The sequence below is a fragment of the Aythya ferina genome (assembly GCF_964211825.1).
Source record: "Aythya ferina genome assembly, chromosome: 1".
Taxonomy (NCBI): domain Eukaryota; kingdom Metazoa; phylum Chordata; class Aves; order Anseriformes; family Anatidae; genus Aythya; species Aythya ferina.
In genome coordinates this window covers 178,389,064-178,412,628 of record NC_140296.1, presented here as the reverse complement: position 1 = coordinate 178,412,628, position 23,565 = coordinate 178,389,064, and the positions used below count along the sequence as shown (strand labels likewise).

At 35.8% G+C, this 23,565-nt stretch overlaps 1 protein-coding gene across 5 annotated transcripts in view; it reads left to right on the top strand.

Annotated features, from left to right (window-relative positions):
* DOCK4 (dedicator of cytokinesis 4) overlaps window positions 1-23,565 on the top strand; it is a 250,160-nt gene that overhangs the window by 80,481 nt on the left and 146,114 nt on the right. For all 5 annotated transcript variants that reach the window (XM_084534619.1, XM_084534618.1, XM_084534617.1 and 2 more), the window contains exons 2-8: window positions 4,358-4,441; window positions 5,419-5,459; window positions 7,882-7,937; window positions 9,825-9,921; window positions 13,802-13,950; window positions 18,402-18,486; window positions 20,127-20,278. In XM_084534619.1, coding sequence (XP_084390745.1) covers window positions 4,358-4,441; window positions 5,419-5,459; window positions 7,882-7,937; window positions 9,825-9,921; window positions 13,802-13,950; window positions 18,402-18,486; window positions 20,127-20,278 — 664 coding nt within the window. The remainder of the gene's footprint in view (window positions 1-4,357; window positions 4,442-5,418; window positions 5,460-7,881; window positions 7,938-9,824; window positions 9,922-13,801; window positions 13,951-18,401; window positions 18,487-20,126; window positions 20,279-23,565) is intronic.

The following is a 23,565-nucleotide window of genomic DNA, read 5'->3' as shown; positions in this document are numbered from 1 at the left end:
TTCTCTCTCCACAGCTCTCAAGCAAATGGGTTGTTTCAAAACAGGATGCATTGCACCTGTAATACCACAGATACTCTGATCTTTGCCTTAATCCCAGAGCTTCTTTAATGTTTCATATCACTGTAGATCTCACTGTATGGTTTCACCTTCTGTGTGGACTGGGATTTTGTGTCCTAGGTTGCTTTGCTGACTTATCCTCTGAGTACCCTTTGGCAGCAAGAAAATACTTAATAGTTCCAAGTTAGCTGTTGTATTTGAACTCAGTTTCAAACCTCCTTCTGGGAATATATCCTCCTGCAAACCTTTATTCTGGAGTTTCACATTTCCTCTTTCTCCTGTGGCTGAGGGGTGATCAAAGAGGGCATCAATCACCGCGCCTGGGCCTGAAACACAAACAGGAAATGTGAAGGACCTTCAGGTACTACAATGACAAAATGAATGTAGGTGTAAGTGCTTGTGATGCACAGCTTCCTGTGCCTGTGCGTGCGGACAGCACTCCTACAGGGACTGGGAGGGGAGCTGTATGCAGAGGGGATTTCCTATCTATCTCCTGCCCACCCTCCTTGTGTAAGGTCTCTGCTCTCCAGTTGCAAGGGGGGCGAGAGGAGGCAATAACCACACCAGATGTTGTCGTTGTGACAATGAAAATGGTGTGGATTTGGTGCACATGCTTCGGTGAATGCTGTGTATACAAAAAGTCCAGTTCTGTGAGGATGGTGAATGCACACTGCTCTCTGGAGCTAGGTTAGGAACACCTTCAACCACATCACTGCACCGTGGTTAATTATATACATACTACTACAAGAAAAAATCAAAAAACACCTGAAAAGTGTTGCAGAACAATGTGGCCACTGGAGGAAAGGGCAAGAGGCTTGGTCCATCAAACCTGTATCACAGCTGGGCTGTGATAATAATCCTGTGCCCCAGCCGAATTGCTGAACCCCAGGATCTCCTCCAGTAGAACTGAGGCTACCTCCTTCCAGGACTTCATTATTCTTCCTCTGTTCTGCATATGTATGTACACCACAGATAAACTCAAAAGACACGAATAGCCACCTCCTGTCTTGGTCCCAGGTCTGAACATGATTAGTTAGCCAAGGAACCATTTCTGTGATGAGTTGCTTGCTCTACACAGAGCAATTCATCTGTGGATTCCTCTGCCTTGCCTTACGTTCTCTGCTGCTCTGCAGTGCCCTTTTCATTTGTTTTGAGTGGCATTGCTAAAGATGCTGGTCTGCCTGTTTTGAGCCTGACCTGGCTGCGAGACCTCTGTTAGACTCCTGCCAGAAATCTGCAAGTGGATGGGGTGACGGCGCTGCCTTCGTGGTGCAGGTGATGCCCTCATTTTTTTCTTTCTTCCTTTTCTTTTTCTGATACTCTGCAGGTTATCTTTCTAGAGGATATTTCAAGATACAATTTTGTCTTCCATACAAGCTCTAAAATGAATTCTGGCTATTTTTTACTGTGTCAGATTTCAATCTTTTTCTGTCTTAAAAGTGTTTTTTTTTTTTTTTTTTTTTGAAACTTCTCTTCAGAAAAAAAAAGAGAAAAAAATATATCTTTAACAGATCTAGTAACTAAGTAATAAAACCCGAATGTCACAGCAAAGTTAGATCATAACAATGTGACAGGATATACTGGCTCTTAAGGAAAAAAATAGTCATTCTTTTTACTGCGTGGAATTTAAAAATAAGACATCTCAGAAGTATAATAAGACACAAGGATTTTGTTTGCATGCTAGTTCTGCAAATTCTTTAATTTTATTTCAATTGCTGTACTTCTGTAGGAGCTATTCTGGCAGACTTCATAATCCACTTTTACCTCTAGCAGACTGGAAAGCTGACCAGATGACACTTGTCATTCCTGTGCCACAGAGGGATTCAGATACACATTTTATTGACTTTTTTAATATATATCTGCTCATAGTAAGCTGTTTTCACTTTTAGGTATTTGTGTAAGAATTAATTGAAAAATTCTTATTATTCAATTCTTAGACAAACTTTTTTGATGTAAAAATGCTTTCTAGTGACTAACCCTCTAAAAATGGTGTACTTGATTGCGATGGGAGAACTGGAGCAGCTCTTTTTATTTCAGTCTTAGGGTATTTTGTTTCCATATAAATACCTGTAGAGTAGGAGCAGCATTAAACTGAATGTAGATTATTCAGTACATGTGCCTTGGAAAAAAAAAAAAAAACAAAAATAAATTTAGTGCAAGTTGTGGTCACTTCAAACTTTTTGGGATGACTCAGACACAGTCTGGCAGGCTGTTTTCAAAGGGTTAAGTAAGGACCATGGATTACAAACAGTGGTGATTCTGCAATGACTGACAAATTCTGAAGAAAGATTTGGCAAAAATGTACTTCTTTGCCTTTTAGAAAAGGAGGTAATGTTTTGTTTAGAGAATTTCCAAGGAGCACAAAGTTTAGCCAAACAACTTGCCAAACAGCAGAAGCGTGGAAGAAGGATTTATCCACTGTCACAAAAGGCACATAGAAGTTGTATGTACATCCAAGGACAAGATTTGGTTTGTGCTTTTAAATACATGTATCTCAGCATGTGAAGAAGAATTCCTTAGAAATTGCTGCTGATTTTACAGCTGTGTAATTTATTCTTGTGATGATATTTTAAAAAAATAGTGCCTCAAACAGCTTGAAGGGAGATAATTTTTTTTAGTAGCTTTTGTTTCCACAAATGCCTAAGCTACATACATTCACGATGGGAGATTTGCACAGTTGGCATTATTTACACTTAGTGATGAAACAAATTTCACACTGCATTTCCAAATGGGCATAACATCAAAATCAGGCATTTTCCCCAGACATCGTGGGGTGCATCACATCGTGGGGTGCATCGGCCTACAGTACAAAACATAACCTGTTGTTTCACACCTAAAATCTGGAATTTTCTGGCAAAGATTCACAAAGGAATTTTAAATTTTCGTGGCTGCTGACAGCTGATGTCTGCCGCTGCCTCTGAGGAGCATCGTGACAAGAGCAGGAGGGTGGCTGACATTGCCTTTTGAGCAAGTGCAGTCACTGCCCGTGGCGGGCCAGACTCCAGACAGTCGACGGGCTGCTAACATGGATTTTTGTCATTCCAGATGTTGCATTTCCCTTGGTGGAAGAGTAGGTACTTGATATGCACAGCTGTACCCAGGGGGGTTCCTTTTTGCTTTTATATATGAAGATTTATTCGCATGCCCCTGAGTTGGTTTTGATTTTTGTTTGTTTGCTTTTTTTGTTTGTTTTGTTTTACTTTGCTGTAAGATTTGTGTTATCCTACCTAGATTGATAGGTGTTTGATAGCAGCAAGACATCTGTTTGGTCATTGAGTGATTTTCTGTATCACGTCCCGCTGATATTGGTAGAAAGCCATGTTCCTCTTCAACTTGAAAAATAAGCTTCAATATAATGTTGCAACTCAGAGAATCAAAATCACTATTGCTTGGTGTCATGGCCTGAATTAGGCAGCATTTTAATTCAGAATTTCAGGTACAACAAGCAGGGGGTTGAGAAGCTCAGTAATTATCCAGCACATTGATGGATTCTTAGCATATGTAGGAGTGAGCTTTTTGAGCAGCTTTTGGGTATTACGTGTTGGTTCAGAACAAAACCAACAAAATATCAGCTGGCTTTTTTTTTTTTTTTTTTGAGCACTAACAATGTAAGACTTAACTCATGACTGTTTTAAGTATGTGGAAGAGTTGCTGTGTGACCCAGTGGGTGCTCTGTTTCCGCGGCCCTTGATGTGTCCAGTACAGGAGGTCCACGTGTGCAGCTTCTGCCCCAGCTTCCCTGGCCAGCAAGGCTGGGGGGGGGTCGATGCACACCGAAGGATTTCAGCAAACAGCCTGCTTTGTAGCGTGCCTTACTATTCCCCACCCCCTAAGCATTTCCTCAGCTGGGATTATATAAAGTGTTGGGTCTACAGCATCCATTAAACTTCTGAGAAATAAGTCTGCCCTTTTGTGACAAGTCGCTGGTACAGATGGCAACAAAAATATTGGTGCTTTCTGCTTGCAGACATCTGAGGGCAGCTATGTGTTAGTGGGAACATTTGGAATAAAACAGTTTCTGTCCTTGAGGGTAGTTATGGGTAGTAGACTAGCTGGCAGCCTTCTCCAGTACAAGCTTTCCATTCATGCATAGTAGTTCTGCAAGTGTTTCTTTTTTTTTTTTTTTTTTTCCAAATTCAATGTTTTAAATATTCTGCTCATAACAGTGGCTTAACCTCTGGTTCTTTGTACAGCTCATGGTTTCAGTATTAACACTTAACTACCCCTGTTAGTATACTGTTTTTATTAAAGAACAACCCCAAGTTATATCTTACTAATTTAAACATCCTGTCTCTTTCAGTAATAGCTGGTTTTCGAGGGACAGTCCCCCATGGCCTATCACTGGAGATTGGAGACACCGTTCAGATATTAGAGAAATGTGATGGTGAGTTCACAGGCTGGACTTCCAGTGGTAAAGAAGGCTCCTATACTGTTGATTTGAACCCAATTACTATTCATTTATTTTCTTAAATGAACACATCTTTTTTAAAGTCATCAATACAACAAATTCTAGTCTCCATTTTTTTCCACAGTTCTAATGAGCTCTAATTCCTGTCATAATTTATTTGTCATTCATCTTTTTTTATTTAATCTCCTTGTTTAATAAAACTTCACAGAAGATAACAGTTAAAAGAGCAAGGAGTTCTCATTGTGATTCCTCTGCTTTCTGGGTATTTCCTGGGGAAGTCTGACTGCTATCAGGACCCTTTCATATTCATTTGAAGTCAGAAGTTTAAAAGCAGCAATGTAAAAATTCTCCTCTGCCTCTGTTCTAAGTTACAGAACACTAAAACGGTTTTAGAAAATGACCGTTACTACTATAAAAGAAATAAAGATGCAATTTTTTCATAATCTGTTCCCTTATTTCATCACCTGAAGTTTATCTGCTATTATGACTTTTTGTTCATTTAAGATAATGTAGGTACTTTTGTGGTTTCATGTTGGGATTATATACTGTTAATCTTGCTGTAAGAAATTTTCTTACAAAAGGTGTAAGATACATCATTTTGAATTGGGTATATTATAAATCTTATATAGTAATGTGGTTCATAGATTCGGATTGTGAAGTCCAAATATTATCTGTAAATGTTTACAATGAATATGAAACCATTACCCCTTTTGCACAAGACCTTTTGTTGATACAGGTTTAGAGAGTCATTCCTGAAAATATATGTGAATTAAGTCACCTGAATATGAGCTGGTATAAACAAAATACCTTTCATTGTGTAGAAAGTCCTCTAAATGAGTGCAGTCTGCCAGCACTGTGAATAGTTATATCTGTCCAAAAGGGAAAAATTAAATCTGTTTTACATATGGAAATGATTTGCATACTTTAAAAAACAAAATGTTCTTTCTCTGCAGGATGGTACAGAGGATTTGCCTTAAAAAACCCGAACATTAAGGTAAAGATCAATTTCAGTTTTGCGTTCTTTGGCAAAAATGTGTATTTACTTTATAAAAGTTTACAGTCTCCATGTAAGTATATGATATTTACTTTTAAAAGAAAACTGGAGCTTACAGTTAAGTATTTTATTGATATTGCATGAATTAGATTTGGACATGGATTACACTTCTGAAATGCTCCTGTGTATTTGGATGATGCACTTTATAAACCTGAGGTTCTGGCAAATTTCCTTTCATTTCTGTTTTTTAGAGGCTAAGTTAATGGGAAATGACTATTGAGGATATGAATTATAAATAACGCTAGAAAAGTTAATTACACTGTGCCTATTTTCTTGATGTTATGTATTAATTTAGAACAGCCAGTGGAGACAGATAATATATAGGGGCCATATGCAGCATATCAATTGAATAAAATAAATCTATTTCCATCTAAAATATGTGATTCATTTTATTCTTCTTTGGTGTGTAGTCTTCAGTTTCCATAGGATTATAGTTGATAGTACTCTAAACCAGATTCCACTGTTTTTTGTTGCATTCAGACATGAAATATTATTAAATTCATACGTTTATTTTCTTCAGCATTTGTTCATCTTGACTGTGTTTAAGCTTTTCCTATCTTGATTGTCTGTTTTCCTAATCTTCCCTGTCAACCTGCCTCTATCACTGTAAAGACTTTGCTTTTCATACGGGAAACTATTTTTTTTTCCCATTCACACAGTACTAGAATTTTTAGTTTTAGTCATGTCATTGAAGAAAAATCAGCTGTTGTTCCTTTAACTCACATTGTAAGCTTATTATTTTTTTCCCTCTCTATTTCCAAGCCCCTTCAGCTGCAAAGTAGGATATATAATGTATTAATATCAAAAGTTTCTAGGGGCTCCAATCATACAAGGCCTTTTGTCCCTAGGCCTGCAGTCTGTTCACATAAATTTGCTTTGCTTTATGTGGAAGGTCAATGTGAGCAATAAATTGAGCCACAGTGTCTAATCCGATGTTTACTACTTTGATCTCATTGATATATATTACATATTTGATATATTTGATTTATAAGACATGAGCAGTTGAGATTTGTTATCGCATCTTCTTCGTCTTTTGTTGCAATTCTCACCACATGCTTGCTGTCAATGTTGCTTTGTGGTCTGTCAAATGTGTTGATACAAGTTATGAATAGGTTTTCGAAACATGATTTGATGTGTGAAGAACCGAGAAATGTATTTTGTACTTTCATAGTGGAAATGAATGCAGTTTTCCGAATTGGAGTTTTGAAGGGAGTCTCTCCAAAAGTAAAGTAAGAGCACCCTGTAAGTCAGCTTATTGTTGGTATTGCACCATCAAGATTCTTCCCTTGTTATTCTGCCAGCTTGGACACTCAGAGAAATTATTTGTGGCAGCTGGTCTACTGTAGCTGCAGGTGCATATCCTGTTTTCTGGCACATCGTTACAAATGCCAAGGCTGCACATCTTGCTGTCCTTGGGAGATCTCTCCGGAGCTACATCACATTGCTGAGAAGGAGCATTCGCAAGGGCACTTGACATACTTAGTAGATAACCTTTTTGTCAAAGGTCCAAAGTTGGAGTCTGTGGTAAGAAAACAGGGCATGATCACAAAGGAAAGCTGTATGTAGCTGTGCATGCTATAAAGGAGCACATATATGTATTTTCCTTCACTGCATTGTGTAGCTAGCTGTAGTGTATTATTTTCTGAGTCAGAAGTTGGAAGGTTAATTGCTTCATTTTGCTTACCACTATGATTTATGAAGGTTAGTGCAATATAAGAGCACTACGAGTGTTGTGGCAATGCTTTTCATGCACAAAAACAGTGGAGAGCCCTTAAATAACTAAAAAGGACCACTCTTGTCTCAACACTGAGGCTCTTTGGTAGGCATCTATCACACCTTTCAGGTGTACTGCATGGCACAATAGCTCTCAAATAAAACTTTATTTTGACTTTGTTAACTTCATTTATGAATTTAACTGTATTTATTTTTAGTGAGCTTCATTATCTCTATTTATTTTGCAAATCTGTATTAAAGATACTGTTTTTGAGATCCTGTTGATAAGAAGTTACCTCACAAAATTGGTCAGTTTTAGTATGTGTTGGAATGATTAATAAATCATCTAGGATAAGTGAGCTGTCAAGCAATCTTCTTCATGTTCTACAAGTTTATCTTCTAATTTTCGTAAATATTGAAGGATTAAAACTCTGCTGAAGGCATTTTCATTTCCTTTAGATCTGTACTGGGTATAGATTTCATTCTTTTTCTGTGTATGCTTCTTGGTAATTATTTAGAGGACTTTTAATTCAGCATGTGTTTGCATATTAAATGGTACTTTAAGATTACTCTCCAAACTCATTTAGGGGGATTTTTTTTTTTTTAACTATTTTAACTATTTAACTATATAACCTATTTTGTTTTTCAGGGTATATTTCCATCCAACTACATTCACTTGAAAAATGCATGTGTTAAGAACAAAGGGTAGGTGAAATGTTCTGGATTCAAATATTTAAACATGGTCAGTTACTTATACCAAAGATCTTTTGCATATATGATAAAGAAGATATTCTTTGATTATATTGTAATAGCTCAAGCTTACTGCCTCAGGATTTGAAATGGTTATCTTTAGCTAACCTGATACTCCTGCACAGTGATAAAATTGGAGTGGTATATTCTCTGAAGACATGCAGTGCAACTGGGAATATCAGAATAAAGAGAAAATGATCACATTTCTGCTTCCCATTATTGAATTTGCCTTGAAAAAAAAGTTATTGCCTTAATTAGAATAAAAGTTATTCTAGCTTGCTATTAACCTGCTGTTTAAGATTAGTAGTTCTTTTCTTTAAGGACATCAGCTGCACCATGGCAGACAGCTGGCATTTTACAAAAATCTGTTAAAATAATGTATCAATACAAAAGCAGAAGATTTCATTAACATTGTTAAAAAAAAAAAAAAAAAAAAAAAAAAAAAAGATGTTTTTTCCCTTTATTCTTTCCTTCATATGATGAAGAGCCACTATTTATTCTTGACAATGACTGATCTCACTTCATTTTTAGAAGAGCTAATAAAATTGGAACAATTGGTTAAAGAAACCTTGTTTGTTGTTTTTTGTTTTTTTTTTTTTGAGAAGTAATACTTACCTTGAAAGTATCACTTGTATATTTGTCAGTGATGCTAATTCAGTACAACTCTTTCCAGGTTTACATACTTTGAGAATGTTCACATTGTGTCATTTACTTAGATATATTAATAGGGAATTGATACATGACAATTTGAGACTTCTTTAAATTAAGACAGTTCTTATCAAATTAGATGGAGAATGAATCATCAAATGTAGGTGACCTTGATTTGGGGGCTTGAATGAGTGAGTATGTAAAAGATGAAGGTTTCATGACTGGCAAAAAATAATCATAAAGACTGTTACATCTATTTAAATAAATATTAAAAAGACTCATTCACGTAGGTGTAAATAGGAGTCACATTCTGGAGATTTCCGTTTTATTTGCTATGGATTTCAATCCACCCATGGTTTGTTATGCCCTAGGATCATATTTGCTTTGAAAGCACTTGTAGATAAAACTGTAGGTTCAGTGAAATAAGGTTGCTGTAAACTGTCACAATATGACAAACCTTAAGGATGGAATAATTTTTGTTAAGAGATAACATGACAATGCTTTCAGGGAGTTCAGTCTTTGTTGCTTCTATTTTCTTCTGTAATTGGTGTTTCTCATTCATTCTCTGTACTGTACAGTGTATCAGGACTGGGGGCTCTCATGTTATTATGTTAATTCAATAAAAGAGAAATTATATCATGAGAAAGGTACTCCAGGCATGAGTGCAGACCTTTGAAATGTACTGTGTGTGAGAACAAAGTGGTGTGTAAAGTGATGGTGGACTTAAGACTTTGGTATGGACCAAGCCAACCTGTGTTTTTCTTGGCCAGCATCAAATAGTAAAGAACTCCATCACACTGTACTAAATTTTATTTTGATTTTTATATCCTCTTTCAGCCGAAGGAGTGACATTTTTTTTTCTTATTTCTATAAACATACGTATTAGAAAAGAGTGGCAACAGTCACTTGTATGCAGTCTAAGCAAGATCCCTTTGAAAACAATGGGAATTACTTTGACATAAAAGTACTGTTTGATGTGCTTATCTCATAGTAAAATGCTTTCCTTGACTTCTTCAGAACCAAGACTTTCCATGGGGATTAAACAAAATGTATAAGTAAAAAGTCTTCAGGGTTGAAGGAATTCCCATTTAGTTTAACAGACATTACTGTTGGCAGGAGGTAGTCTTTACGTTAGTAATTGTAATGTGATTTGTAATGCTTTTGTAATATCATGTGTTCTTCTGCATATTACAGACAATTTGAAATGGTTATTCCAACTGAAGATTCGGTTATTACAGAAATGACATCAACCTTAAGAGACTGGGGAACGATGTGGAAACAACTCTATGTGGCAAGTACCCTGAATAATGTTACTTTGGTTGAATACTAACTCAAAAGACCAGACACGTTGATAAAATATAAATATTCTCACTGGAGGAAGAAAGGGAAAAATAAGTTTAAAGGTAGCGGACGATTTGGGATTTTCTTTTCCCTTTGGATTTATTTAATTGTTCGTTTTTTCAGTGTTTTTTTTTTTACAACTTGGCATTAATGGTTTTCTGCTCATCTAGTCCCAGTCAGTAAGTAAGTCAAAAAGGCTTTTCCTCTTGTTTTAATATAACTTCAAAAATGATAAAATTCAGAAATGAGATGGAAGAATTCTTGACATTGTGTATATACAATTGTAAATGTACAATATAATATATGTTGTATATATAGATTATACTATCAGATCCAGTGTATTGATATAAGGTAGATGGATGTTTTTCACAGGCGAGTGATCAGAATATATATACGCATACAGAAGGAAAAGAAGAAAAGATTTAGAAAACTTTATTAAGAAACATTATATTAAAAGAAATGCATTTTTGGGCAAGCTGTTGTTCAAGTGACATTAAATTGTGAGTTACAGAAAATCTCTAAGCCTAAGATCTAAGATTTGTGATTCGTACTCACTTTTTCATAGATTTATCTCTTGTGTTTCAGACCTCTCTCACATCCACACATTCAGAAGCACCAAGACATGTCCGTGTTATTTGGCAAGGATCTCTTGTATATGACACAGAGATCAGAGGATTCCAGTTGTTGAGTACTCACTGATGAGGGAGGCAGGGAGCTGTTCTTGATTAACAGTGACAAACTGATTTTGGACTTATCTGCTACACACTTTAGAAATGGATTCTGTCTTATGACTTTGTCTCACACTTCATAAGCCTTAAGCAGAAGTCCCATTTCTCACACTTCTCTTGTTTTCCTTGAATGGGTGTTTTGGGGATATGATCCTTTCTCCCTCTTCCTGACTTCTTCAGACCAGTTTGTTTCTTCTCCTTGCTTGAGTTAAATCACATTTAAGGTGGCAATTAATGTATACTTTCCCTTGTTCTTTCATTTCTTGTTATGTATACATTTTAATGTATACATATTTGATTCATACTGCATGCTTTCAATACAACTACAGGATGTCCCACTATAAAGGGATTTTTTCATCTTTTTCATTGTGAAAAATTCTATCATTTGCATCTCTTAATTGTCTGCCACCATGGGTAGAAATTATCGGTATACTTACAACACACAGAAAGAAATCCACTTAATCTCTCTATTCTGACTGAAATTTGCCTTCTCTGATCATTTAGCATCTTCTCTTTTTTTTTTTTTCATACACATGATCTAACTCATAATAATTAGTATGTTTCCTTTTTCCATACCTACGTCTATTTCATCTGTTCACAGCTTTTTCTTTTTTTTTTTTTTTAAATTTTCCCTTGACATTGAAATTATCTTTAAAGGTTTAACTAAAATATTCAAAGTGTTGCCCCCATTAAAACTTGTTTTACACTGTGATTTGCATTGTGATTGTCTTCAGTTCTTAACATTTGACCTTCTAATCTGCTACATTAGAACCAAACCATGGTTTGGACTTGACACAATGTGCACACATCAAATGTAATCAAAACGTGTGTCCTTGCATTCCCTTGATCTGCTTGCATTTCCCCATAGTTAAAACCTCCAACTCCTGGTCTTAACTCATTGCTTAGGTGATAACTATGACTTAAATTGTGAGAAGCTTATCTGTTATCTGCATTTCTGCTCATAAAGCAGCTGATTCAGCTACTCAAAAGAAGCAAAAAGTGTGGCTCATATAATTCAGGATGGTCTAAAAGTAACCAGTTTGCTCCAGTAACCAGTTTGTTAGAGATGATTGTAGGGAATGTGTTCAGAGAGGATATTCAGAACCAGGTGACCTTTCTGAAACCTGCAGTGGGTACAGTTGCTGATTTGTTTAGTGAAAGTTTTTGTACAAGAATCTACAAAATCCCATATTTGTTTCTGCTGGATTCTAAGTTACACAGTGTCAATTTAGACTTGTCAGTGAAATTGTAATTAAGCAGTGTGAACTGTTCCTTGAGATGAGCTTCAAAGCATGATTGAAAGTTCTCTAGATTACAATGGGAAGTAGTTTTCCCAAATGTGTGAAGCACATCCAAGTGTGATTGCTTTATGTACTTTATGTAGCAAGTATTTGCTTTATGTGCTTTATGTAGCAAGTACATCAGTGCAAAAGGAGCAAATCCATGATCTGCTTCTGTAGATAACTATATCTGTAAGGCATGTGCATTTGCTTGCAGAGCCACTCAGCACCTTGAGATGCAAACAACTTAGACAAATTCTAAATCTTTGGAAAAAAAAGATGCTTTCTTGAAAATGCTATTTTGAGCTTAATGGTGTTCTTAAATACTACCATGTCTTTTGTATTCAGCTGAATAATTTACTTCAGTAGAGCTTGTCATCAGATACTGAAAACAAAGATGCACCTGAATTAGTATTTATTGGATTTGTTTATTTTTTTTTACTGAAAAATTAAATCTTTATCTGGTGGAAAATCATGAGCACATGCTGTCAACCTAGTTCGCTGTAACATTCCCATAATGTCTTGTCTTTTTTTTTTTGTCTTTTTTTTTGTCTTTTTTTTGTTTGTTTGTTTTGTTTTGTTTTACTTATAAAGGTCACATATCCCTATTTTTCTTACTGAAGCCAATTCCTTTTTTCTTCACTGGTGTTACTATTGTGTATTCAAAATACACTGATTTTGTTTTTTTCCAGACAACCAAAGGAAATAATAAATCAATGCCCACTTTAGTGAGCTGATGAATGAAGTGAATGAATATGAAATAAAAAGACCAAATTTGTCAAACAGTAGAGTTTGTCACAGCCCTTGGAATATAACATTTATTGACAGAGAGTAATGCAGCTTCTAAGTGAATTTTAGCTTTTCATGTCAATTATGCAGCAAAATTAGTTGAATTTCATTTTTACGTCATTCTTTTCATAGGAAGAAGTAAAAGGGAAATGAGGGCTTTTGTTTGTTTTTTGTTTTCTTTTTGGCAAGAGTAAGCATAACAAGTCTGCTAGACTTTTTTTTCAGTCTGTGTGATGTGCCGTTTAACAGAGGTTGCAATAGTTTCCTCAAACTGAATTTTCTTAGAAAATTATATTAATTAAAACTACCTATGGTCAATGAAGGAAGAGTTAAACAAACTTCTGCTGTGTGGAAGGAAACCATTATGGGAAATGTCTTATGTCCTTAACTGGAATATAATTAGAGTAGGAGGATGTGGTTTATTCATATTCACATAATTTTGTCTGTTTCACAGTTAGATGAAGCAGAACTGTCTGGAAGAGATTTCTGTCTACAGGATACTATTTATTTGCATAAAGACCATGGCCTGTGCTTGTATGTCCCTGCAAGAAAAAGTTAAAAGAACATTAATGCTGTGTAGTTCAGAGTTTGAATGCAAGAAGCTTTGATCCCAATACGTGTGTGAGTTCAAATAGTCACAGATTACATGTTCAGTTTTGATGAGACAACAAAACAGAATGAATATGCTCCTGGAATAAAACAGTGCTGTAACATGCAGCAACTTTTGTTGAATCTTTGTTGCATCTCTCACGTAAATTAGACTGTGTAACATATCAGGTGTAAGAAGTTGGAGTGAAATTTTGGAGTGAATTTGGTGGAAAGATACAGTCTGTGGTAAGCTCTAAAATGATTTTATGCACATACGCACACATAGATACAGGTAAAGAGGTCACACTATAATGGGGAGATGAAGGATCATGACTAGCTAGGTAAATAAGGAAGGAATTTCTTTGAGTTCCACACCACAACTGGATTTGTTAGGATTGTAAGTTTATGCAGATGATGTAGATGCAATTCTTTCTTTATCTCACAGAGAAATGAGGGGGATCTCTTTCACCGATTGTGGCACATAATGAATGAAATCCTGGACCTGCGAAGGCAGGTCCTTGTTGGCCACCTCACCCATGATCGAATGAAGGACGTGAAGCGACACATCACTGCTCGTCTGGACTGGGGCAATGAGTGAGTAAATACAGTAACAGAAGAAAATGGTGTAATCTAGTTGTAATACCAGTTTTAGGCTCATTATAGGATTTTGAAATAAGGAACAAATTTCTGACAGATGTCACCTTTTTTAACGGTTTTTCTCCATTTTTTTTACTGTCTGCTGTGTTTTAACAGTGAAAAATGACTTGCACCTTTGCTTTTTTTCTTTCACTAAAGGAGTATACTTGCTTCGGTTTGTTTTATGTAGCAGTGGTACTGTCTACAAGAAAATTGCACTGAAATGTCTGCAGCTTCCCTTCAAGTCTTTTAAAAACACACCTGACCAGATTCTTATGTGGGACAGTTTAGCATAGCTGTGTTATGTTAACTGAAATTATATTGGGTGATGCTGCTTTCTTTTTTATTTGATTTGTTCATATGATTCAGTGTCTACTTAATCATCTCTAACATTCGTCTTGATACTGTGCTGTGCATCTTTCTTTTATCTGAATAACTAATAAAAAGAGCTAACTCAAGTTATATTCTCTTATTTTTCAAAGCAAGAAATTTTCATGTATTTGTCTTAAACCCCTGCTACTTCAAATAATGTCTCTTCAGTATTACCAAATGCCTAACAGCATAAAGAGTAGTAGGGATAGAGAATTGCTATCATAATGCGTGATGTTGAAAGTGATTTCTAAATCATTTTCTGAGTGTAGCTTTCAATGATCTTACTATTATCTGGTGTAGTTTGAAAGGCCAATAAGCTCATCTCTATTCCTGGTACATCACCCATGGGGAATATAAGCACAACGGGTTACTCTTGAATCCAGTATTACTTGTGAAAACAGTGCCACAGATTAACACTGCGTTGGCATTTGCAATAAGAGTCAAAACTAGCTTGAGCCTCTGCTCTTGTAACAGAGAGGCACCAGGCTCTTGCGATTCTTTCTTAAAGAAGTGCCAGCTTAGGCTGGCTTGGGCACCGTTTAGCAGCTGAGTAGTATGGAAAATGCAAAGATGAAATGTGCTTATATTGGTAACGTTGGCATGTGTGCCTCGCTTTTGCTGCTGATTTTGCTTTGAGCTTGGAAATCTGAGACCAGATGAGACTCCAAGAAAAGAAAATTTTGGTTCTGTTGTATAAAACTTGTTTTGTAGTGCCTCCTGTCTAGTAAGAGTGTGCAGCTTGAATTTTTGGAAGTCTGTAAGGCCCGTTGCTTACATGTACTTCAACTCTCCACTCACTGAGGCATTTCTACCTGCTTTGCTAGGTCTCTGTGAAAGGAAGGGCAAGGGTAAGATCAGTGCTTAGACCAGGAGTCACAGGAGCCTCCCTTTTCCCTCACACTGCACTATACTGAGGCAGCAACAACAGTAAGAATGGCATTCTGTGTGTCCATGAAAATAAAAAAAAAAAAGATTTCTTTGATCATCTTCTGAGAAAATAAATGTGACTTTGGAAAACTAGTTAAACTAAAACGTACAAGTAAACTAATCTCGTAGATTAAAATCCTGTGCTACTGAAATTGTACCTAATGTACCAAAACAGGCTGATAATGTCATACTTGCTGATACTCTTCTTAGACCAGTCCTCTGTACTTTGTTCTTTAGGAAACTTTTTTGCAAACTGTCTGACTATACATACAATAATAGAGAATTTGGGAAATCCAAATCAGCCTTTGAAAAAATAAGCATATTCTTTGAAGCTTGTGACTGGAATACACTTCAGTCACTCTAAGTTTCAAAGTGGAAATAAATGCTCTCAGTAGGAATGGCTATGATTTGGATCTCATCTGTAATATTTTCCTCCCCCACTCTACATGTATGGAACCATTAACTTACCAACGAGGCTTTTTTTTTTTTTTCCTTTCTCTCCTTTACCTTTCTTTCTCCTTATCATTTGTACATTTGAACAACAAATATTCTCCAAATTATGCTACAACAAACATCATAAGCTGCTAATTAGCACAGCTTTAGACTTCAGTTTATTTGCTCTGGTCTGTCCAGTACCTTTAATTCTGATTTTTGCAAGTGTTTACTGCAGTGGCTAGAGAAGGGGTTGCAGAGGTGGATTTTATGATGTGAGCATCTGTCCTCTGAAGCCTTAACCCAGCTATGAAACCTGGGCTGTGGAGTCAGCCAGGATGCCTGAGTTTTAAAAGGATCCCAGTTTGCTTTCTTTTCCCTCCTCAGTCTCTAGGGAAAGATGGTGTCATCACCATCCATTATTCTGTTCGGAAAGTAACGAGATTGTTTTGGGGGACCACATAGAGCAAAATTAAGCTTCTTCCAGCAGAGGAATTCATAGTAATGTTGGAGACTCAAAATGTGCTTGAAAGCTAAAAGTGGATGCAAATTTGAGGCAAAAACATAAATGGCTGCAATTGCTTTCAAAACTCTCTGCCTCAGATGGGATGAGATAGTGAGACTTGGTCTTTGCTGAGCTTTCTAAGTTTGCAAGTGGGAAGACTACTGCGATACTTGCTGAACAAGTTCTCTGAATCCAGATGTGTTGCCTATCAAATGTGTTTGAGCCCATAATTTTGTGTATTGGTAATGTAAACTCTTTGCACATATTTGTGTTGGTGTCAGAGTTTTATCCATTATGCAAGCTGCCATGGATACTTCTCATTATGTTGTTTTCTTTAATCAAGCATGTTCTTTGTATTTATTTTAGTAAACAGCAGAAAGAGTGCTACAGCTGGTTTTACCGGACATCACATTTTATTGGTCATCTCCTAAGGCATTTTTGATGTGCTTTAACTTTCTAATGCAGCAATTTTTTTTCCTTAACTATTCATGAAACAGCCTTACAGTTATTTTAGTCTGAAGATATCCTTTATAAAATAAAGGATGTTTTGATTTTTTAATTTATTTTCTATTTTCTTCACTTATTACAATTTCCACAGCATTTAAGTTGATGAACAGGACATTATTGTTTTCTTCTAAATACCAGATAAAGTTGTTATTCAAAATGCTTGAGAGAAACTATTAAAAGCACAGCAGGAGTGCCACAAAAGACTGTCCAAAATGCAATTTTGGCTTGTGTAAATCTTAAAAAAAAATAATAGAAAAAATCACTTAATAAGCTCAAAGTCTATAGATTTGCCTAATGATGTCGTGTTTACTTTCTGTCAGCATGAGTGAAAGTGATACAATTTATATGTGCTTATTGAAAGCTTTCTGCACTGTGATAAAGTATTTAACATCTGAAGTGCAGGTCTTAAAAACAGAAAAAATTGTCTGAGTGCAGCCACTGTACACAATTAAAGCTTATTTTACATAAATGAGTATGGTTCTCCTGACATACTTCTTTCTAAAAGGTGTTAATTTCTTTGCAACTAAGAAGTTGCAAACTTCTTTTTTTTTTCTACTAACTTTTTCTAATTTTTTTGCAACTTTTCAGCCCAAAGGAGACAAGATGGATCACGTTAGATCCATCCCTGTTTGCATTCTGTACTATTCCATTTCTATGAGACCAGCACCATAAATTCATTCTCTAACAATTTTTGAAAATTTTGCATCAACTCCTGAATATTACAATATTTCAAGTAGGCAATGGCTAGTAGCCTATCTGATAAGGTTAGAATACATTTTGGCATTCGGGTGCTGTTTCCAAAATCTTTTCTTTGGCTTGTATTTTTTCAGTTAAACTGATTAAATGCAGAAATATTCAGTAGTAGAATTAACTGAATTTTAGGGGGTCCTGAAAGTACTGCTATCTGAAAGCCTAAACACCTAACACAGTGGAAGAACTGTCTGCTCAGAATTGTGATGAATACTGAAGTCATCAGTTCCCACTCTTCAAAAACGTATTTTTTTCAACTTTCTAATCTTTCAAGTTTTTCTAAATTCATCATGACTACCTACTCCCCCATATGTGTTCTTAATCCTTATTGCTTGCTGTTGTGCTGAAAATAAGTTTTATTCCTGTTGACTGAAGTGTATTTCATTATTTCATTCAGGGTATGCTGCCAAGCAGCTTTGATGCCTTCCAGTCCAAATTAAAAATAAACTGATATTTTGACGTTTATGGGTTTTCTTTTTATATTCTTTTCTACTGTTGTCATTCAATATGACAATACTAGTGCAATTCCCATTGTATGCTGCCCACAGTAGTATAAAGACAGTACCCATTGTATAGTGTTCACGATGTGAAAATGAGCTTAAAATTGTGGAAATATGTATTCTGCTAATGTAAAAAAAAAAAGTGAAGAAAAGGGAGGCATCATTCATGAACAGTGGATACAGCCAAAATACTCAAAAACAAACAAAAAAACAAAAACCAACAACAACTCCTTCCCCCCAACAACTAACAACTGTAGAGTACCACTAACATCTGCTTTGCTAGATGGAATCTTTATGTGAAATAGAAGAAAAGAGTTAAATTTATTGATTTATTTTCTCTTCGTATGTAGAGGCTAATTACTTGCTGTTATTCTAGTGCCTTTTAGTATCTCATTGTTTCTCTTTTCCTCATGCAGACAACTGGGACTTGACTTAGTTCCGAGAAAAGAATATGCTATGGTGGATCCTGAAGAGATCAGCATTACAGAGCTCTACAGGCTGGTACGTGAACATAATAGTCCTTGAGCTGTCAAATTACATGCTGAGGTTTTCATGGCAACTTTCTTGTATTTAATCAAAAGTATTTTTTTTCTCAAATACACTGGAATTTGATAATACAATTGTGTTTGCTATGAGGAAAGATTTCTTTTTAATAGTTATTTCATCTGTACCTCTGTATGATATGCTTTGATTTGATATCAAGTTTGAGTGCACACATGTACATACTACATGTTATTTGTTGAAGGTTTTGTATTCTAATATATCATTAAAATTATGGGTTCTAACATGAATTTAATCATTGATAAATGCTTATGAGACTCTTTAACTGGCCCATGAGTCCCGTTAGATAAGATTAATGGAAATACAATAATATACCTGTGGTACAAGTATTGTCATGAATAATCTTACTGGCCTGTTGATCTCTTCTAATATATTAATGTGAATAGCAGTTGAACTGCATAATAATGCTCTCCTTTGGGCATGAAAGCCCATCTTGGCCTACTGAAATTGTACTGATACTTCTTATTCTGATTTAATCTCCAGTGAGGGGTAAGAAAACATGCCAATTCCTTTCTGTGGGCTTTGGCTCATGGTGCTACAGCTGTAGTAATAGAATCCTGAGCCCTATTTGCTTACAAGTAACTATTTGCTTACAACTAACCATTTATTTAAACTAAATTTTATTTATGGTAACCCATGTATTTAATATAGAATGTGGAATAAAAAAAAAAAAAAAAAAAAACTAATTGTGGTAATTTGCCGTGGAGCTGAAATTATACGTTTAATATTTTTTATGACTTATTTTGATGACTTGTACTGTCAAGTCTAATAACAATGTATTCACACTAGAATCAGTATACCTTTGGGCAGGTTCAGCCATATGTAACCTTACAGAATCTTATTGAAGCACTAGATGAAATACAGTGAGAAACTGTATTAATTAATCAGAAGAAGAAACATACAGAGGAAGAATAATGCAGAAAAGTAATGATGAAACTCATGGAGTGCACTAAAGAGAAAGAAAAAGGCCCAGAATAACCTCAGTTTGAAGGCTAAGTAACAGATCACTGTTTTAAAATTGGTTTTGGTACAGCATAAGAGAGAAATAGTATACCCTTAATTGATGGTTTAAATGGTGAAGGTATAAACTGGAAAGTCAAACCAAGAGAGCTTAGTAGCCTCTTGGCAAGTCTGTCAAAGATTAGAAAATAATGAAGTGATTTTTTCCATTTTAAAATACTTCTGCTAAGTCTTTTGCAAAAGCATTTTTGTGTGTATTTGAATACGAGAATATCAGATCATTAACTATTTAAGCTAGCTATGAAATACAACCCTGTAGGTTTACAACAGAGGTTTAAAATGGCTTGAAATTCTCAGAGCACAAAAAAGGTAATCTTGTAGAGGTTAGTGTTGTATCCCAGTGATAATTATGATGCAGTGTAACACTGGAAAATCTCTTGCCTTTCTTCTCAGACAGGGAAAAAACATGTAAAGAACAAAACCCTACTGCAAACTAATATTGAATTAAAAGTTTAAATATTTGGAATAAGAAAACAGTCCAGTATTATGTTTTCTACCTCTTTTTATTTTGACATTTTTACAGTTCAAATTTACTACTGTGTTTTTTGTTCTATTTTTAGATGGAGCATCGTCATCGAAAAAAAGACACACCAGTACCGGCTAGCAGCCACCATCTTTTTGTTCAGATGAAGAGTCTGATGTGCTCCAACCTGGGAGAGGAACTGGAAGTGATCTTCTCACTCTTTGATAGTAAAGAAAATCGGCCCATCAGGTAGAACATGATTTTTTGCTGGGATACTGATTTTACGTAAATGTTGTCAGTGTGTCTCTTTCAATCCTGGTAACAAATTTCACATTTAGAAACAAGCAAAATCTAGTCTTGATTCAGGATTATTATTATTTTTTGCTTCCTTTTGTAATTTAGTTCCTATAGTTAATATTTGGCAGTATCATTCTAGACGTAAATAATTTATTTTTCTCCATGTTGTTTACTTATTTCGGTTTCCAGTTTGTTTTGCTTGAGTGGGAACATAGATGCATACAGAGTGAATATTAATTCTGTGACCCAAAGGTCTTTTTTCAGTATCTTTATTTTCCTTTCTCCTAATCAGCACACATTCAGCACTTAGAACTGTTGCTTGCTCTGTAATATTTATAAAATGAATTCTCCTAGATACTTCAGACTGGAGAGCTTAGTGAATTATAAATCTCCTTATGATAGGAGCCTGAGGTGCGTGCTCTTAAATGAAACAGTCAAAACTGGTCTCACATTTATTTAGCGTTTGTTTGGCTTTCGTTTTTTTCATCTGGGAGCTGATCCTGGAACCATTCATCTTCTGTTTGTCCTAGAGCTGAAATTCTGTGCAAGCCCTGACAACACTTTTAATTTTAAAATTATCAGTAGCTGTTTCTATTCCCAGCATGTTTCTGGCCAAGAGAGAGGACAGGAGCAGAAACCATGATGCACTTTGTAAATACGAGCACAGGGGGAGAACACAGTTAGTGGAAGAACCTTCTGTGTGAAGAACCTTCTGGAATATTGCAGGAAGACTGAATAAGCAATGCCATACAAATGCTTGTGTTGTGGTGATGCGAGACTGGTCAGAAGGCTCCCACTCATCATTTGCTGCTGGTTGTTAGTGTATTCTTCTCAGTTCTCCTACCTGTAGTAAGAACGTGTACTGGAGGCGGCAAGTATCTGCTTTAAGGCTGGCCACTGAAGAAATGAAAGACTAGAATTCAAAACAAAATATACTTCAGATAAGAGAGCACACACATACACCAACAGAAAGAAAAGCTAAGCTTGTTAATAGGGTAAAAAGTGTTCTTCTAAATGCATACAAAGTCATGATTGTGTACTACTTGTCTTTTTGTATATATGGCAATATGAATTTGGTTGAGGTGCATGAGGAAATTGGGCTGAATTTAACAAAATGATGTTTGCTTTGAAATTGTGCAAGACAGCTACCTACTTCTAAGGAAGATCATACTGAGTAAATTGATTTTTATTGTTAATGAAATAGTGTAACTATTGCTGGGATATTAGCTGCTAAGTACTGACACTTCATTCTGGCCTGCACGTTGGACATTAGTCACTGAAAGACAGTTTACTGTCATTTCTGAGAATTAAATGTGCATCAGGGCACATCTTTTGTGTCCATTCCAGTGAATGGCATAGCAGGTGATGGATTTAGGAGAGAGCTTCAGACCTTGACAGAAACAATTTGGGAGTTATAGATTGCTGAAAACAAGGTTATGGCAGTAGTGGTTGTATGAAAGCAAATGGATTGGATTTCACGTTCACATGAAAGCACAAATTTTCGAGCTGTTTGTCACATGCTTGCTGTGATCTGACCTTTAGTTATTGATTTCTGACTCCAGTGTCTGTTTGCAGCTGCTTTATTATGTGTAAACTTCCTCATCCCATTACCGACAAACCTTGAAGGAATGTGTTGTCATGAATCCAAACTGCCTTCTAGAGCATGGGAGGAATGACAAGGTGATATTTGTGAAAGTGGTTTGCTACCACCTGTAAAACAAACACACACACACCCCTCTACCACAAAAAATAACAAAAATCCCTGCCAGGAAACAAGAATCCCCTCAATGCATTGAAAAAAAATGAACCTGAGAGGGTCTTCACGAGAACAAATTAAAATATAAGGTATATCTGTATTGTAGAACAAACTGGAATGCAGATGTATCCAAGGTGGAGACAGGTGATCTTTGTGGACTGGATCTGCAAGCGACATCACCATGATGTCTCAGACTTAAGAGGCTTTTGTGCTCATGCTCAATACATGCATGGCCACAGTTCCCAGCCCTACTCTGTATTTCAGACAGTTGGCTATTTGTAAACACATAAATAAGTCTGAAGTCTTGCGTATGTATTGCACACACAGCAATACAGTATGAGTTACATTTTTCTTTCAGTACAAATTGGCAAGATATTTCAGAGGTCTTTATGCCCTGGCTACAGCTGATACACGCATGCAATAAACAGCCTCCCTCAGGAGGAGATGATGTGTAAGAAGAGACTGTGTGCACTCCTCAGTTACTCCTCAGCTCAACTCTGCCATGAAGCCGAAGCCTACTGGCAATAACAGAGTTGTGAGCTGCAAAGTGTGGAGCCTGGATGTACATGCTAATTCTGGAAGAAATTAGCAGGTCAAAAAGGTGTGTTTAGCAACACCTTAGTGTCTGTCACAACCTTGCTGGGTGATTTGCCTGTTGATTTCCCAAGTCATTGCTTTATAGCCCACTAGAAAAAAGCAATGAAAATACTAGATGAAGTTCTTGCACCTATGAACTTAAGGAACTGTACATGGTAATTTATGTCCTGAAATAGAAAGATACTTGATTAAAAATATAAGTATATGAATATATGTAACTTATTATGTATTTCTTGAATTTGTCGGTTATGGTATTAGAATTTGGGGGTTTTGTTTCTTTGGGCTTTTTTGCTTTTTACCTCAGATTTCAGTTTTTCAAGCACTATATGTATACCAAGCTTTCCTTAAGTGGGTAATGCTGCTTGTTTTAATGAGGCAGTTGGAATGCTTAATGTTAAGTACAAGCTTAGAGGTACAATTGCTCCAAAAATAGTGGCTGCTTGTAGATTCTAATCTGGTTTTCATTGTCTGCCTGATGTAAATTGACATAAAACAGGTGATCTTTGTTGCCTCTTAGAGAAAGAGTTCATTTGGAGAGAGTAAAAAAAGCAGAATTGAGATTTAATGATGGAATTTCTGTTCAGATATATTTCCTTATTAAGACTAACTCATATTCTTATCAGATCAACCTGCAAACATAAGATCTCTATATACTTGTTTCATTATTTATAACCTCAGGTTTATACAGTTGAAATAACAGCTTTAAAAGACTGTTGGGGTAATAGAAGCAATATTATCTGTTTGTTTGTTTTTAAATAGATTGTGCACCTTTTTTGAGACTGTGGAAAATATAATATATTACATTCTCAGTTTTGTACATTCTATGAAGCTGTTTGAGCAGAAATGTTTGTTCAAGCATCATGGTTTAAAAAAAAAAAAGCAATTG